At 37.5% G+C, this 14,421-nt stretch overlaps 1 protein-coding gene across 2 annotated transcripts in view; it reads left to right on the top strand.

Moving 5' to 3' along the window:
- CUL5 (cullin 5) overlaps positions 1–14,421 on the top strand; it is a 31,409-nt gene that overhangs the window by 7,545 nt on the left and 9,443 nt on the right. For both annotated transcript variants that reach the window (XM_015279528.4, XM_046898231.1), the window contains exons 3-11: positions 599–698; positions 1,953–2,129; positions 4,885–5,026; positions 5,652–5,797; positions 5,874–5,954; positions 7,134–7,227; positions 10,368–10,498; positions 11,226–11,333; positions 11,933–11,997. In XM_015279528.4, coding sequence (XP_015135014.1) covers positions 599–698; positions 1,953–2,129; positions 4,885–5,026; positions 5,652–5,797; positions 5,874–5,954; positions 7,134–7,227; positions 10,368–10,498; positions 11,226–11,333; positions 11,933–11,997 — 1,044 coding nt within the window. The remainder of the gene's footprint in view (positions 1–598; positions 699–1,952; positions 2,130–4,884; positions 5,027–5,651; positions 5,798–5,873; positions 5,955–7,133; positions 7,228–10,367; positions 10,499–11,225; positions 11,334–11,932; positions 11,998–14,421) is intronic.

The raw sequence follows: 14,421 nt of genomic DNA, 5'->3' as shown, positions 1-14,421 counted from the left end.
TTCTGTTCTGTGTAAAAGGAGCTTTTTATCTTGCACATTTTGTCTTTTCAGTTAAACTAATAAAGTTGTTTTTGTATTGAAATAACTGTGGAATTAATAGGAACAAAGCCATCCTGTAGATTATGTAGTTACTTTCCTGCAAAGACTTGGCCTTATTATTGAAAGGAGGAACACTGCATCTTAGAGTATTGTAGAATGACTGTGGGCTGAGTAGCAGTGCTTCTGTTGGCACATCATTTCCATCTTCGTCAAAGAAAGGCTTTAAAAAGTTGTCCTTAATGCAGTGGGATTATTGGATAGGTGGTGAAAGCAGAATTGACTTTTGCACGTTCTTTAAACCTCCTTCTTCAGCGCAATCCTTTCCTAGTCAGGTTGCTGTTATTGCTTCCTGCACTTTCTTAAACCTTCAATTTCTTCTCCAAACACACTTTCCTGGTTGTGTTACTGTGGTCTAACCACTTTTTTTTTTTTAAGTGATAAACAAACTGAATATTTTTTTCTTCTTACATATGTTAAAATTATGACTGCTTCAGCCTCATACATCAGAGGATTAGGGTTTGAGTGGTTGTTACTAAAAGGTGGATTAATTGTTTTCTAGAGACGTGCATGCAGTTTGCCTGTGGGATGACAAAGGTCCAGCAAAGATCCATCAGGCTCTGAAGGAAGACATCCTTGATTTTATTAAACAAGCACAAGCAGTAAGTTCTTAGCATTTCATGACTTCTATTTGTATTATTAGAAAAAATAACCGAACAGTTCTGACCTTCTTTGGATCTAAATGCATTTCTTTTTTGGCTGAAATGCTGTGATGTTCTGGAGATCATAATTACTACGTGAACTTCTGTTGGGAAACAGAAGACAGCCTTGAGCGTTTGCCATGGCTCATTGTTTCATTGTAGGCAATGGTTGTTTCTTTTCTAAAGCACTGTTTTGGTTTGTCCAGCAGTACTGTGGAATCTTCTTCCCTTGAACATTTCTTGAGGCAAAATTTACTATAAGAAATTACTGTCTGGAAAATACTTTGTCTGGCTTCAGTGGCGTGCTGACGTATCCATCAATGGCTTTAAAACACATCCAATGTATGGCGTATTAGAAACATCTGTTCTGTTGGCTCAGCAAGATTTGCTGTCTCGTTTTATGGACTCCCACAAACAGTTGAAGTCATCGGTAGATTCAGGGGAAGCTTCTGTTTTTAAAATGTGTTGCAAAAGATGCAGCAAGATTTTTTTTCTTTAATTTTATCATTACTTCTTTAATAAATTACATGATAAAGGTTTGGGAAGAAGAAAAATGTCTTTAAAATCTTTCTTTAGTGAAGAGATTTACACCACTGCAGCTTTGTCCAAAGGAAAACAATTTCTTATGCTTGAAGCCTTATATACATATTGATTTTTTTATTTCAGTCCCTTCAGCTTGCTAACACACGTGCATAAATGCTGTGCTGAGCTGGGGCGTTCAGTGTGGTCTGTGTTGGCTGTTGTTTTAGAGGCATTGCTTTAGGCCTTATGATAGGCATTGTACAGTGCTCTCAGGCATTACTAAAATATACAGGTTAACTAGCTGTCTGGGCCTAATGAGAGGTTAGTAAATGCATCAAATTAAACTTTACTGCTCCGTATAATACAGCACAGTTCTTACAGGTTTGTGCCTTTTGTAGGTATAGTTGTGCTAATGCAGGCCTTTAGGAGGAAGGTTTTAAGCTTTTTTTTGCGTGCAAATAGCTTAACAAAAGGTGATTCAGTTGGAAACATACTGACAACTTCACTGCTGTTACTTTTTAACGTTAAGAGAAGGGCCATGTGCCATGGGTTGATAACCGCTGCCCTAGACTAATTGGCACTTACGGATGTAGACATTCTGCTTTAACTGTTTATTTTGTATTTTCAGTAAAAGCAAAGTCAGACTATCTTTGTTTGTTTATAAATTACGTCCTCTTCTTTCCCCTCCTGCAGAGAGTGCTGAGTCATCAAGATGATACAGCTTTACTAAAGGCATACATAGTGGAGTGGCGCAAGTTCTTCACACAGTGTGATATTTTGCCCAAGCCATTTTGTCAGTTAGAGATTACTTTAATGGGCAAGCAGGGCAGCAACAAGAAATCGAATGTAGAAGACAGTATTGTCCGAAAGGTAAGTGATAGGTGTTAAAGAGTTCTGCACACCCTGTTCTGCCTTGGAGAAAGATAGGAAAGGTACTCTGTAGCTGAAGTTTGAGGGTCAGAACATGTGTGCAACTTTTATTTTAATCTCTGTGGCAACTTTAAGTTTGCTTTGGCTGTTAACAGTTTTGTTCAAGTGATTAAAACGGATTTTTAGGGCTTCTAAGTTTTTGTTTAATTGATTTATTAATTTTTTTATGTAATAGATTGAGGTTTTTTTAATTTAAGTCCTAGTGGAGGGGCAATTGTAAACTCACCCCTACTCTTTTTATAGTTGCTTATGTTATACTCGTATATTATACTCACCTCCATCTACACAAGTGAGTAGCAGATTATTGTTTCTACTCTTACTTTATTTCCCTATGGCAGAATCTTAACTGGGGCACATGTCTGTGTTTTACAACACTGTCATCTCACGTTAAATACAGCTGTTGATCTCAAAGTTTCCTGTATTTCCTACAAGCTGTCAGTCATATCAGTGAAAGTTTTGTGCATGTAAAATCTTGTTTCATACATTGTTTCATGTTGAAGGGGTCAGAGAATGTGGTGATCAGTTGAGGGGTATTGGCTTGAAACTAAAAGAGGGGAGATTTAGATTTCATATTTGGAAGCACAGGCTGCCCAGAGAGCTGTGGGTGTCCCATCCCTGGAAATGTTCAAGGCCAGCTGGGTGGGACTTTTAGCAACCTGTTCTGGTGGAAGGTGTCCTTGCCCATGCCAGGAACTAGATTGTCTTTTTGGTCGCTTGCAATGCAAACTGATCTCTGGTTCTAAATCAGAATGGTAAAGAATGTCTAGAGGTTTTGAGTGCAGAGCTCTTAGTGTTCTGAGTCCCATAAATAAAGGTCCTTGAAATTACTTTCATCTTTTGCTACCAGAAAAACAAAGCATATCAGTTGTAGAGTGGTAAGTTCTCCAGTTTAATATCATTTGTTATCTTTTTGCATCACAGAAAGTATAGATAGCGAAATACAGTTTCGTTAGCACTCTTTCTTTTGGTATTGAAGATCATTTTAACTTTCCTGATATGGACAGGAAGCATAAATGAGCTCAAATGGGCTACTTAGGGTGACTTTTTCTTTTTTTCCAACCTCTTGTTGTGACATGTAATCTGCTGTACCTTTAGAAGGAAAAGAAGCAGGAACAGCAGCAGAGAGAGATCACCACTTCAAGAAACCTTTTTTGTTTTCATTGTTTGTTAGAGAAAGCACGTGATCTCAGTAGGCTCTCCAAGATGTGGCAGACTTGAACTCTGCCGTGTGGCAGGAGACTAGGAAAAGAAAGAAAAAGAGAGGTGGGGCAGGGAAAATAATGAGAAAATGCTGGTGACTAACAGTTCAGATATTGTTCAGGACTGAAACTGATGTCTGTCTCTCACATGCAGTTCAGTTAGGACCATCTCATGATTGAGTCATCAAAACCCAGACTCCAAACTATGTGATTTCATACTCACTGCTGAAAGCGATTACCTGGCATCATTTCCCATAAGTTTCTAAAAAGCACCTTTGAAAACTTTTTCCATGCTTGTAGAGTTCTTCATGTACTCACACTAAATGATCTACATATTTTGCTTCAAATATCTCCGTTACATTATTTTTTATCCATAGTGTCTAAAAGCTTGTCCATGATGAAGCTGTGCCTTTGACATTGGTTGACATTCTCTCTGTTTTCTTCTCCATTTGTTACTCATTTCAGCTCTTGTAAACCCATTCTGTAATCATACAATTCAACGGTAACATGCATATTAATGATGTTAAAATAATGAAAAAGAAATTGAGGAAGTGTAATCAAATAAAGCTTTGTTTTTAAAACGTTGCAATGTTTTAAACAATACAGATGGAAAATGGAAATGCAAGTTTAGCTGAAATTGAGAAAATAGAGAATTTAGAATAAAAAAGGCCACCTTAACTCTCTGAAGAGGATACTTGGCTTTTATCAGGTGTTTGCTGTGTTAAAATCTAAAAGGTACAAAGCAAGAATGGAGGCCCATGTAATCTTACCATTCACTTTTCCTTATAGCAGTATCAAGTCTTCCTAATCTCATTTTTTGTAAGCTTGTTCACAGCTGTGGGACAAGGTTTAAATCTGTATGTTTCACAGTTCAAACCTCCTTTCCACTGCCGGTGCAGACTGATCATTGGTGTGCCTAAAGAGCATTCAGAGTAGTTATTGCCATGTTTGAAGATACACGGTGAATATGCTTTGCTTGCATGTTGAACCTTCATGTTGGAGAAATGCAATCCAAAAACATGTTCTTTCTTTTTTTTTCTTTATATAAGTGCCATGTTGAGTTGTAGTTGTTGTGGAGTCTGGGCCTGCCAAGTGCTCAACTGTGTTTGACTCAAAGGTACCCCTGGTATTGCAGCTCCTGACACATCCCCGTGCTGGGAGCGTTACTTGGCTGATTGTTGAAAACTGTAGAATATAGAAATAACACAGAACGATTGAATACTATAGAAGTAATACAGGAAAAATACAGAATGATATAAAATCTGAATCAAATGATCACTGCATCCCCTAGCTGTCCAGTTTTATAAAGTAACCTTAGCGTATAAGCTGAATATTACCTCCATAACATGGCAAAGCAAGTTCTATGGTAGTTATATAGCCTGAAAGCTGCATTATCATTTGCTTTATTTCTGTTTCTGATGTCTTGTATTTCTTTGTATGAACTTAGATCTGCATACACCTTTCTGACGGGATTTTTTTCTCTTCCTGACATGCAGCTCATGCTAGATACATGGAATGAATCCATATTTTCAAATATAAAAAATAGACTTCAGGACAGTGCAATGAAGCTAGTTCATGCTGAAAGACTAGGAGAAGCCTTTGACTCTCAGCTTGTTATTGGAGTTCGAGAATCATATGGTATGTCTTGCACAGACTGATCTCTCTTGCCTCCTTACTGAAGTAAATGAATTTTCATTGTAGAAGCTGACAGCTGCGGTAGTAGGGTTGGAATGATTATCTCAGCATTTTGTTTGGATTTTGTCACTACTGATATGTGATACCAATTAAATTATGTTCAAAGTATCTTAACTTCTAAGTGATTTTGCTATGTATCGTTTTCTGTAAGATCAGTATTTTTAAGGAGCAAACTGCTTGATGTTTCAAGGTTGCAGAAATATCCTTACGCCTGTGCACCTTTGCTTACTGTTTGTGATTCTTCAGGCAGTTTGAAGAAGCACGAGGCCGGCTGCATCACAGACTGCCACTCTTCTTCCTTCTTTGCAAAACAAAACCTCTGTGCCACTTCACCATTACCTGCCTTTTTTTCAAAGCCTTGCAGCCTGCTTTTCTGGCTGTCTGAAGTTAATTTAAGTCTTTTTGAAGCAAAGATTGGACAGTTGGTTACTTTGAATTCAGGGTGCCTTTGCGGGATACATATTGTCCACTGCAACCTTTAAATACAAAACTTACTTCAGTGAAAGAGATTTGCTGATTGTTAGCCACACGACTTTCCAGGAATTAAGTTTAGACTTTCTCTTTGCAGTTAACCTTTGTTCTAATCCTGAAGATAAACTTCAGATTTATCGAGATAACTTTGAAAAGGCATATTTGGATTCAACGGAGAGGTTTTATAGAACACAAGCTCCTTCTTATTTACAACAAAATGGTGTACAGAATTATATGAAATATGTAAGTAAAAATTCTGCTGTAATTTTTTTCTGGAAATGTTGGTGCTTAAAATGATGGCTGTTCTACTTCTGCACAGGCAGATGCTAAACTAAAGGAAGAAGAGAAAAGAGCACTACGATACTTAGAAACAAGACGTGAATGCAACTCTGTGGAAGCTGTAAGTACAGTGTGTAGAAAAATTGCCATATTCTATGTTTTATATATTATTACTAGCCATGAGTTGTCATTTATGTGTGCCACAATGCAGTAAGTTGTTATGAAACTGTTATCTTTTTAAGAATTATCCACTGTGTTCTTTTCTTGTGAAAATCTGTATTTATAATCCGGCAATTTACAATTTCTACAGATATTTTAATCGTGAATGTAGATTAAAGTTCAAATAAAAGAGCAGGTTTTTGTTCAAATGTATTCTTGCTCTTTCATTTTGAGTCAGGGTTTTATTTTTTCTATGCTTAACAGTGGGTGAGGATGTTTGAAAATAAGTTCTGCAGTGTAGTGGGTGAAGGGCATCTCAAGGCTCATTTACAGTACCTGAAAACGTTACTGCTCACTGCAATCAGAAGGAGCAATGAAAATTTCATTAAAACTGTTCTAGATTTCCTCTTAGGCTGAAATATGGCCATTTAGTATGTTCTGCTCGTGACCCTTTCCCCCCAGTTGAGCAATATTTCACACAGTTCAGACTCTGGAGGAAGATTTAACTGCAGTGAGTAGTTCATAATTGCCTATGTTGGAATCAGTTCAGGAAACAGGTTATTTTAAATAAATACCCTTTAAATCTGAATTTACTGCGGTTGATGAAAATTTATTTTATGCCTTGTGTTAAGTTGTAAATCATTCATTTTGCATAGCTATAACTTGTAACTTGTATAAAGAGGCTGACAAAAGAGAAATGGTCTGGACACATACAAGCAGTTTCTGTGCTAGATCTAGCTGTAGTGTCTTGTTCCAGCCACCCAGCCTGGTCCAAATAGGGTATGCTGGAATGAGAACTATTCTTAGCTCTTGGTTGTATACTTGGAAACTAAGTAGGGTAGTTGGTGTTCCAGAAGCGATGGCTCCCTTGAGGGGAAAAAGGCAGTAGAAATATTAAGCTGATTACTAACTCGGAAGTGTTCTTATCACATTTACTAGCCTACACATCTTAAAGACATACGGTTTCATGTATAGACTTCCTTAAAAGTGCACCTACTCCTGTGAATTAATGATTTTATATTATTAATTATCTTATACAACATACGTGCTGAGAACGGTCTAGATTTTGTGTCACAGGAAACGTGAGACTGATCAGACTTGTAAGGCTAAATGAGCTAATTCTGTGTTTACTACGTTTCAGCTAATGGAGTGCTGTGTCAATGCCCTGGTGACATCCTTTAAAGAGACCATTTTAGCTGAATGCCAAGGCATGATCAAACGAAATGAAACAGAAAGTAAGTGAAGCTTCAGGGACAGTGCGGGATGAACTCAGCGCTGACTGCATAAAAATAGATCTGTTAGTAGATCAAATTACTGTTTTTAATAGATAGTGGCAGTGTCTCATGGATAGAATGTTACTCCATGTAGGGAACTTTATCCCACAAAAATGATTATTGTTGGTGTTCTTTAATATCAACTCTGAAATCTGTGTGTACGGTACCCTAACTTGAATGACCGAATAGCTCTTATCTTACTTGAATTAAATGAATGCTTCGTTGCTCTTTTTATTTAAAATTTATTTAGAATTATTTTCCTTGTTTTCCCTACAGCTTATTTTCTTCACGTTGACTAATTTTGCACGTATGTCATTTCTTGATTTGAGTAGTTCAGATGTGTGGTGTAATGTTGTCTCATCTCCCCCCCACACCCCAAAAAAAGTGAAATATCTCTTTTCCCTGCTTTTTTTTTCTGCAAAGGGCTGTTTTTCTTATTCTGGTTATTGTTGCAGGACCAGTAGTAGTTCAGTGAACCAAATCTCTGCAATTGTGTGTGACTGTGAATACTGCAGGTTAGCTCTGTGCCTTTTTAAAGTTTTCGAAAGTGGGAGGTTAGTATTCCAAAGTTTGAAGTTAGTCCTGTATGATAAAATGAACTAGACAAATCCTTAAGATGTCATAAATCAAGCCAAAATCACATGATAATTATTTTTTTGAAGGCTCAGTGTCCTGCTGACAGGACATTTCTAATATCTATATGATGTTTTCACTTCTATGCAAATGTGAAAACAGTTTTTTTTATAACTTAAAATAGATTAGGAAATATTTCTAAAGGTAGCATTGCACAGAATATTTGCCCTCAAAACTATGTCGTGCCGATCTGCTTGTATAGCAGAGTGATTTCTGGCAGTAATCCAAAGCTAAATCTAGAAAACCACCAGCTTCATGTGAGTATAGGTTACAGCCTTTGGGAAGATGCAGGAGGTTTATCTAAATGAAGAGCTCCAGAAGATTTCATCTACAGTATCCAAAGCATTTTTCTTTAGAAACTTGGTGAAGTTTTCCCACAGGCCTCCTTCCTTTTGGCTGCCTCTGCCCTGTATTACTGCTTGGTTACAAAGTACTTCTGTTTATGTTTGCTGTATAAGAGCTCAAGCATCTCTCTTTTTTCTTTTTCTTTTTTCCTAGACCTAAGTTACGCTGTTTAAAATGCTTCAGTGAAGCATTCAGGTGCAGGTGATTAAACATTTAAAGACTAGAACTATACATAGTAATGTATACATACATCTGATAGTGTCCTTTGCTGTATTCTTTACTTGTGCGTGTCTTTCTGATGTTAATTGCCTCAAAAAACTTCTTAATTTTTATCTTTATTGACCAGTATTGGACACAGAGGGGCTGGGTTTGTGCTTGTGAGCTGGGCAGTGCTGTAAAATACTCTGTTAGGTGTATTTGATATATTCATGCCCTGCAAAGGAAGCAGTGCATAATGTTTTCTGCCTAAAATGTATCAAAGATGTCATGACTTGCAAATGCTTCAGACTCACCTTAGTGTCTTTTTGTTTGCTTATAGGATTAAGGATAGGAGGCCTACATTTTGTGGAAGTTGTTTGCTTGCCTCCAATGACGACAGTGTATTCTTTTACCTTTTGTTTTCATAATGCATGCATTCTGAGAGATGCTTCATTAAAATGTTCCTTTTTCTTCTAGATTTGAGATCTGTCTTTGAAGACTCCGAAGTCTTCCTCAGACATTCTATTACAAGAGACTGCTGTTTTTTTTTTTCCTTCAGCTTATTCATACCATTACTGTCTTACAGAAGCAGAAAGTAGTGCCCTTGGATATACCTTTTCCTTCCCACCCTTTTCTTCTCTCCTGTCTCTGTGTCTCTTCCCTGCTCCCACCTTGTTTTAAAGTACAGATGAAAAGATCAAATGAAAGTTGAGTGAGCTTTTTGGATTTGCTCTGCGTAGTGCAGTGTTGCTACCACCTACAGCACATCTGAATTGCACTGGGTACTTGTGACTTAATTTTTCCCTGCTTTCTGAAATTCTGTTGGTTAGCCCATTCTGAGTTGTCTCTATTTGCAGTGCAAGCTTTTCTTGAAGGTTGTTGGTGGTTTTCATTCCTTAATTTGTGCTGTGACGTTCTGAGAGGTTTTTGGCTTTCCTGTTTGGTTCTGCAGCAGTTGTTGGGATATAAAAGTTAGTAACATTTCATCCTCTGTGGTGATGGGATCCTGCAGATGTTGCTGACAGAAGTATTGCAGAGGAGAAAACATAAGCAGTGCCTCTTACTTCTGGTTTCCTTTGCAGTAGATGTGACATTGCGAAACTAAGCAAATCTATCATTTTTTTCCATCCAAAAAAGATTCAGAATCCACAACCAGTTTGTTCTGCTTCATTGAGAACTTGGCTCCGTTTAGTCTAATTCTCTGTGGCCTCTCTAAAATTATCTTAACCCAGGTGTTTTGCTGTGGCCAGCCTTCTGGGGGTGATTATTGCTGGCTCAGTACATGTTAACTTTTTTGTCATGTTGAAATAACTTCACAAAAAGAAGATAAACTGAGTTTTTCAAGTTTTCAAACTGGTAACTTTCAGAAGAACCCTCTGGGGAAAAAGAAAGGAAAAAGTGCTCTTTATGCTGGTCAGTTAAACTACTTGAGACTTTGGTACACGTAGATCAAACACTGTAGATCGTACTTGAAGACGCACAAAGAGAGCTCTGTTTGGCTTTAATTTTGAAAGAGAAGTTTTGAATCCATATGATTTCATACACAAACTCTTGTAGACTTCCAGCTGAAAGAGGTCCATTTTTGCCAGAGGGTTAAGGCATTTCTTCTGAGAACCTGGATTTAATCGACATTGCTGCTGATTTCATTGTTTTTTTTTTTTAATTCAATTTTATATTAGATGCATAAGTATTGCCTTACAACAGATATTTCTTTTCAACGTTAGAGAAATGTCCTTGTGGGGTCAGGCCTAGTAGTCTTCAAAGCACTTTTCCTTCTTAACAGATTAACTGAGATATCTGTTCCTTACACAGTTTCCTACTTCAGATATCCTTAAGTAAAAGCGCAGCACTTCTGTGTTTTGTTCTTGTTACTCTTTTAAGAAAGGTTTTTGACCAGTGACTTTATCAGTATTTGTATCTTTCAGAGTTGCATTTAATGTTTTCATTGATGGATAAAGTTCCAAATGGGATAGAGCCCATGCTGAAAGACTTGGAAGAACATATTGTTAGTGCTGGACTAGCGGATATGGTAGCAGCTGCTGAAACTATTACTACTGTAAGTGTTTTGCTTTGAAAAAACAAACAAAGCTGGCAGTTGAATGCTGTAATTGTAGGTCATACACGAGTGGAAATAGTTTTTGAAGATTCTTGGTCTAAGCATAAAACTTTGCAGTATCCTTAGAAATTCTTTTTTTACTCCTTAACATTTTCAGTTGTTTCTTTAAGTGGCAAATTTGTAGCAAATAAAGGGTTATAAATTAAGGGCACTGGATATTTAATTATATGCTAGGATTAAGTAGGCATAATCAGTTTTCTCAAAGTTCTGACTTCCTCATGAAATTTGAGATATACTTTCAACTCTCAATCTAGGTATGGCTCTCAGTGTGGAAATTTTATAAGGTTTGCTTTCCACCAGTCTTTTCTAGCTTCTTATCATCTTTTTCTCTGGGTCTGAGAAGCCTGGGTGTTTACAGCAATTAGGGTGTTCATTTTGTTGGTCTTTTGAAAACATTTTTTTCATTTGCAAGGTATTACACAGGATGTAAAACATATTTTTTCTCTCTGTGTTTATTTTTGTATATAGGAAACGTTATCCTGAAAGTCTGTGTTGAGGCTTACGTGCTGTAAAACTCTTAGGTACAGGGAATAAAAATAAAATGCTCCTTCATAGTCCTGGAGCCCTGGGGAGACTACGTGATTATAGATGAGGGAACTATATGTAAGCTCATGCTAACTTCTGTGACATCTGCTTTTTAATTTGTTTGTTGCCTGTTTATCTTTAGGATTCTGAGAAGTATGTAGAGCAATTGCTTACACTATTTAATCGATTTAGTAAATTGGTTAAAGAAGCTTTTCAAGATGATCCCAGATTTCTTACTGCAAGAGATAAGGTATGTGTTTCTACTCGCCACTTGTTTTCAGCTTTTTAACAATTGTTGAAAACAATATTTTGATGTCTCTCAAATCCTTGTGACCACGCATTGGTAAATCTAGAAGTTGCTCTACTCTGATGAGTATGTGGACTAAAAGTTGGTGTAACTTACTAACAACTGATTTGTATAGAATTTGTTGTGTAATAATTCATGAAGTTTCATTTGTGTGTAGCTTTGAAATGTTGTCAACTAAAAGATGAGCACCTTTAAATTTTAACATTGATTCGGTGATATATTTATGTTTAGAATTTATTGTGTATTTGGGTGTAGTCGTACAATTTCAGATATGCAACCCATTGCACACAGTTCCTTCCCTTTAAGTTGTTGCTTAAGGTGTTGTGTTGAGAGAAAAAAGGAGAATGTAAAACATCAGTTAATGGAAAACTGAGTCTTAGGATTTGAACTCGTGTTGAAAATCGAATCTGCAATCTTTGAGCTAATAGAAGAACTAAATTAATTTCTTGCTTTGGTAACCTAGAAAGGCGGATAAAACTTTTGTAATTCACATATTAAGGACAGAAATTGGAGCTCTGATTACCTGTATTTATTTATTTTAGGCATACAAAGCAGTCGTGAATGATGCTACAATATTTAAACTTGAATTGCCATTGAAGCAAAAGGGGTAAGCCATATAAGTTCTAATGTGAGTCGGGGTTATTAAATTGTTCAAGACAGAGCTTCTGTTTTTAAATGTCTTCAAGGGGTAACACTGCATTTAAAAGTGCCTTATGTTCTTATGTTATAAAATTTCAGATTGATTATCCAGCTCTGTTGAGATGTGTTTCACGTGGGAGCAGATCAGTGAATAGCAGTTTATTTAAACAGCTTTGTTTGTAGTAACTGTGAGTCTTTTGTTTTGTAGTAGAGAAATGAATCCATTTGTTAGTTGAATTTAATAGCACCTTCCTGGATTATTGCTTCCAAAAAACTGAGCTGTAAAGCTGCCAAACTCCAGTAAAAGTACTGGAATGCTGAGGCAGCAGCCACCTCCTCTGATGCTGTGAGCACATGACCCGGGTGCGTTTTCTTTCTTGGTTGCAGTGCAAAGTTAACCAGGTTAGCTTAAACATCTTTCAGTAGAAGATGAAGCTGACTTGTGCACTTGAGAGGAAAAAGCATGCTGATGGTAGCTACCCTGCTGGTTCAGCCTGGAGGAGATAGAAGTCAGTCAGATGATTGTTAGCATTTAACATATGGTTGTTGTGATTGCTTATGTGTCATTTGTAGTCTGACTTACTACAGAACCAAAGCTTTCGTGGCGGGGCTGGCAGCTACAACTAAACCAGTTTGTTTATCTTACTGAAGTTAGCTGAGGGGCACATATCTCCAATTTCTATGCCTTTTGTGAAAATAGGAGCACGGGTGGATAAAAGACACAGCAGAAGACTGAAAGAGACAGTTCCTACTTTGGAACAGCCAGGCAACAGGAGACATGGACCCATATTGATCTCGTGTTGGCTGGAGTATGAGTTACTGCATTCTTACAGTTCCTGGTGTTGAGATTATTTTAGATAAAATGCCAATATGAGTTTCAGGGATACTTTTTATTTATTTGCTAGGATTTCCTTATGAACTGGGTGTTTGTCTGTTTTATGGAACATTGCAGGGTGCACAACATTATGTGCGTTCTCTGGCAAGCCAGTCTGTGCTTTCTAGGAGCCACAGATAAAATAAGTCTGCTGTCTGATGAGACAATTGTACAAGTTGAAATGATTCTCTGCACTTTTATTAGTATGGATAAAGCCTGTATTTTTCCTATTTCCAGTTTATCATGTTTCATTTTTCCTGATAAATAGTCATCAATTTATCTTTTTCCTAGGGGAAAGGCATAATGAAACCATACTTCTCAGAGTTTATTATTTAGCACCTGTGAGTTGGGAGTTGTGTAGGTACTGAAGTCTGTCCAGTATTTTTGTTCACAGAGTCACAGAATGGTTGAGGTTGGCAGGGAGCTCTGGATCCCTCTGGCTCAGGCCCTGCTCAAGCAGGGATGCTCAGGGCTGTGCCTAGATGGCATATGGTTCTTAACGCTGTTTGCTTTTGGACTAATAATAACATGGGACAGGGATTAGCCTTGCTGGTTTTATTACTGGAAGAACACCCTCACAACGGACTGGATCCCTGCTTTGCATACTTTGTAAAGATGTAGGCAAGGTGGAGTTTTTTCTATGTCTGTGTTTAGATTTCCCATGGGAGTATGCAAATCAGTGCCCGTATTTGACTCCTAAAAGCTAAATTTACCTAGTGATCTCTTAGTGACCACTGTGATGGCAGTGGTCTTCTGTTCAGCGTTCTACTTCCCAGTTCCGTATGTATACAGTCTCTTTTAGCGTTCATCTACTGTAGATGGTAAGCCAGGGTGAGAGAATGAGCAAGAGCACTGGATACCTGAGCATCCCCAAGGCTTCTTAACTGCAATCTTGCTCACTGCCTTTATTTTTCCAAGGGAATCTGTTACAGTGTTGGCCAACAATTTGAGACTAGAAATCAAGTTGGTGCCACCTGACATTAGCAACAGTTTTATTCAGCAGTAGGTGCAGGTTCAGAATGCAACCTGGTGATCACAGGCCTTTTGAAGAACCTCAGTCTGTGTACTGTAGCATCTCCTTGTTCAACTTCAAACTGTATTTACTCTCCCAGCTGTTAACCTGCTGTTTCTGCCTCTTGTGAAATAATTTCATTGTGTTGCTACATGATAGGTGTGTCAGGTTTTGCCTTCTGTAACGTGCACTTCAGGAAGTTGTTCTTGAGAGCTGTCAAGAGGCCGTACTGATGAGTGAAATATTTTGTTATGTTATCTGTTAAGTCTTTACTGGAATACTCACTATCATGCAGTATTTATTTGATTAAAACTGCAGTTTGAGTGTAATTGTACTTACAGAGTTCTAAGATGAAAAGCAGCTGTAGAAGCTGTCTTGAAAATGCTTAATAGTATTTATTCTTACAAGAGGAAGAGGGAGTTGTCCCTAGTTTTTTCATTAGTGTTGAATTCCCTTGTTCTACTAAGACCCTGCCAAGGGGAGTGCTTGGTCTGTCTTGTTCACAG

This window comes from Gallus gallus, chromosome 1 (assembly GCF_016699485.2).
Source record: "Gallus gallus isolate bGalGal1 chromosome 1, bGalGal1.mat.broiler.GRCg7b, whole genome shotgun sequence".
NCBI lineage: Eukaryota > Metazoa > Chordata > Aves > Galliformes > Phasianidae > Gallus > Gallus gallus.
This window is presented reverse-complemented; position numbering and strand designations above follow the sequence as displayed.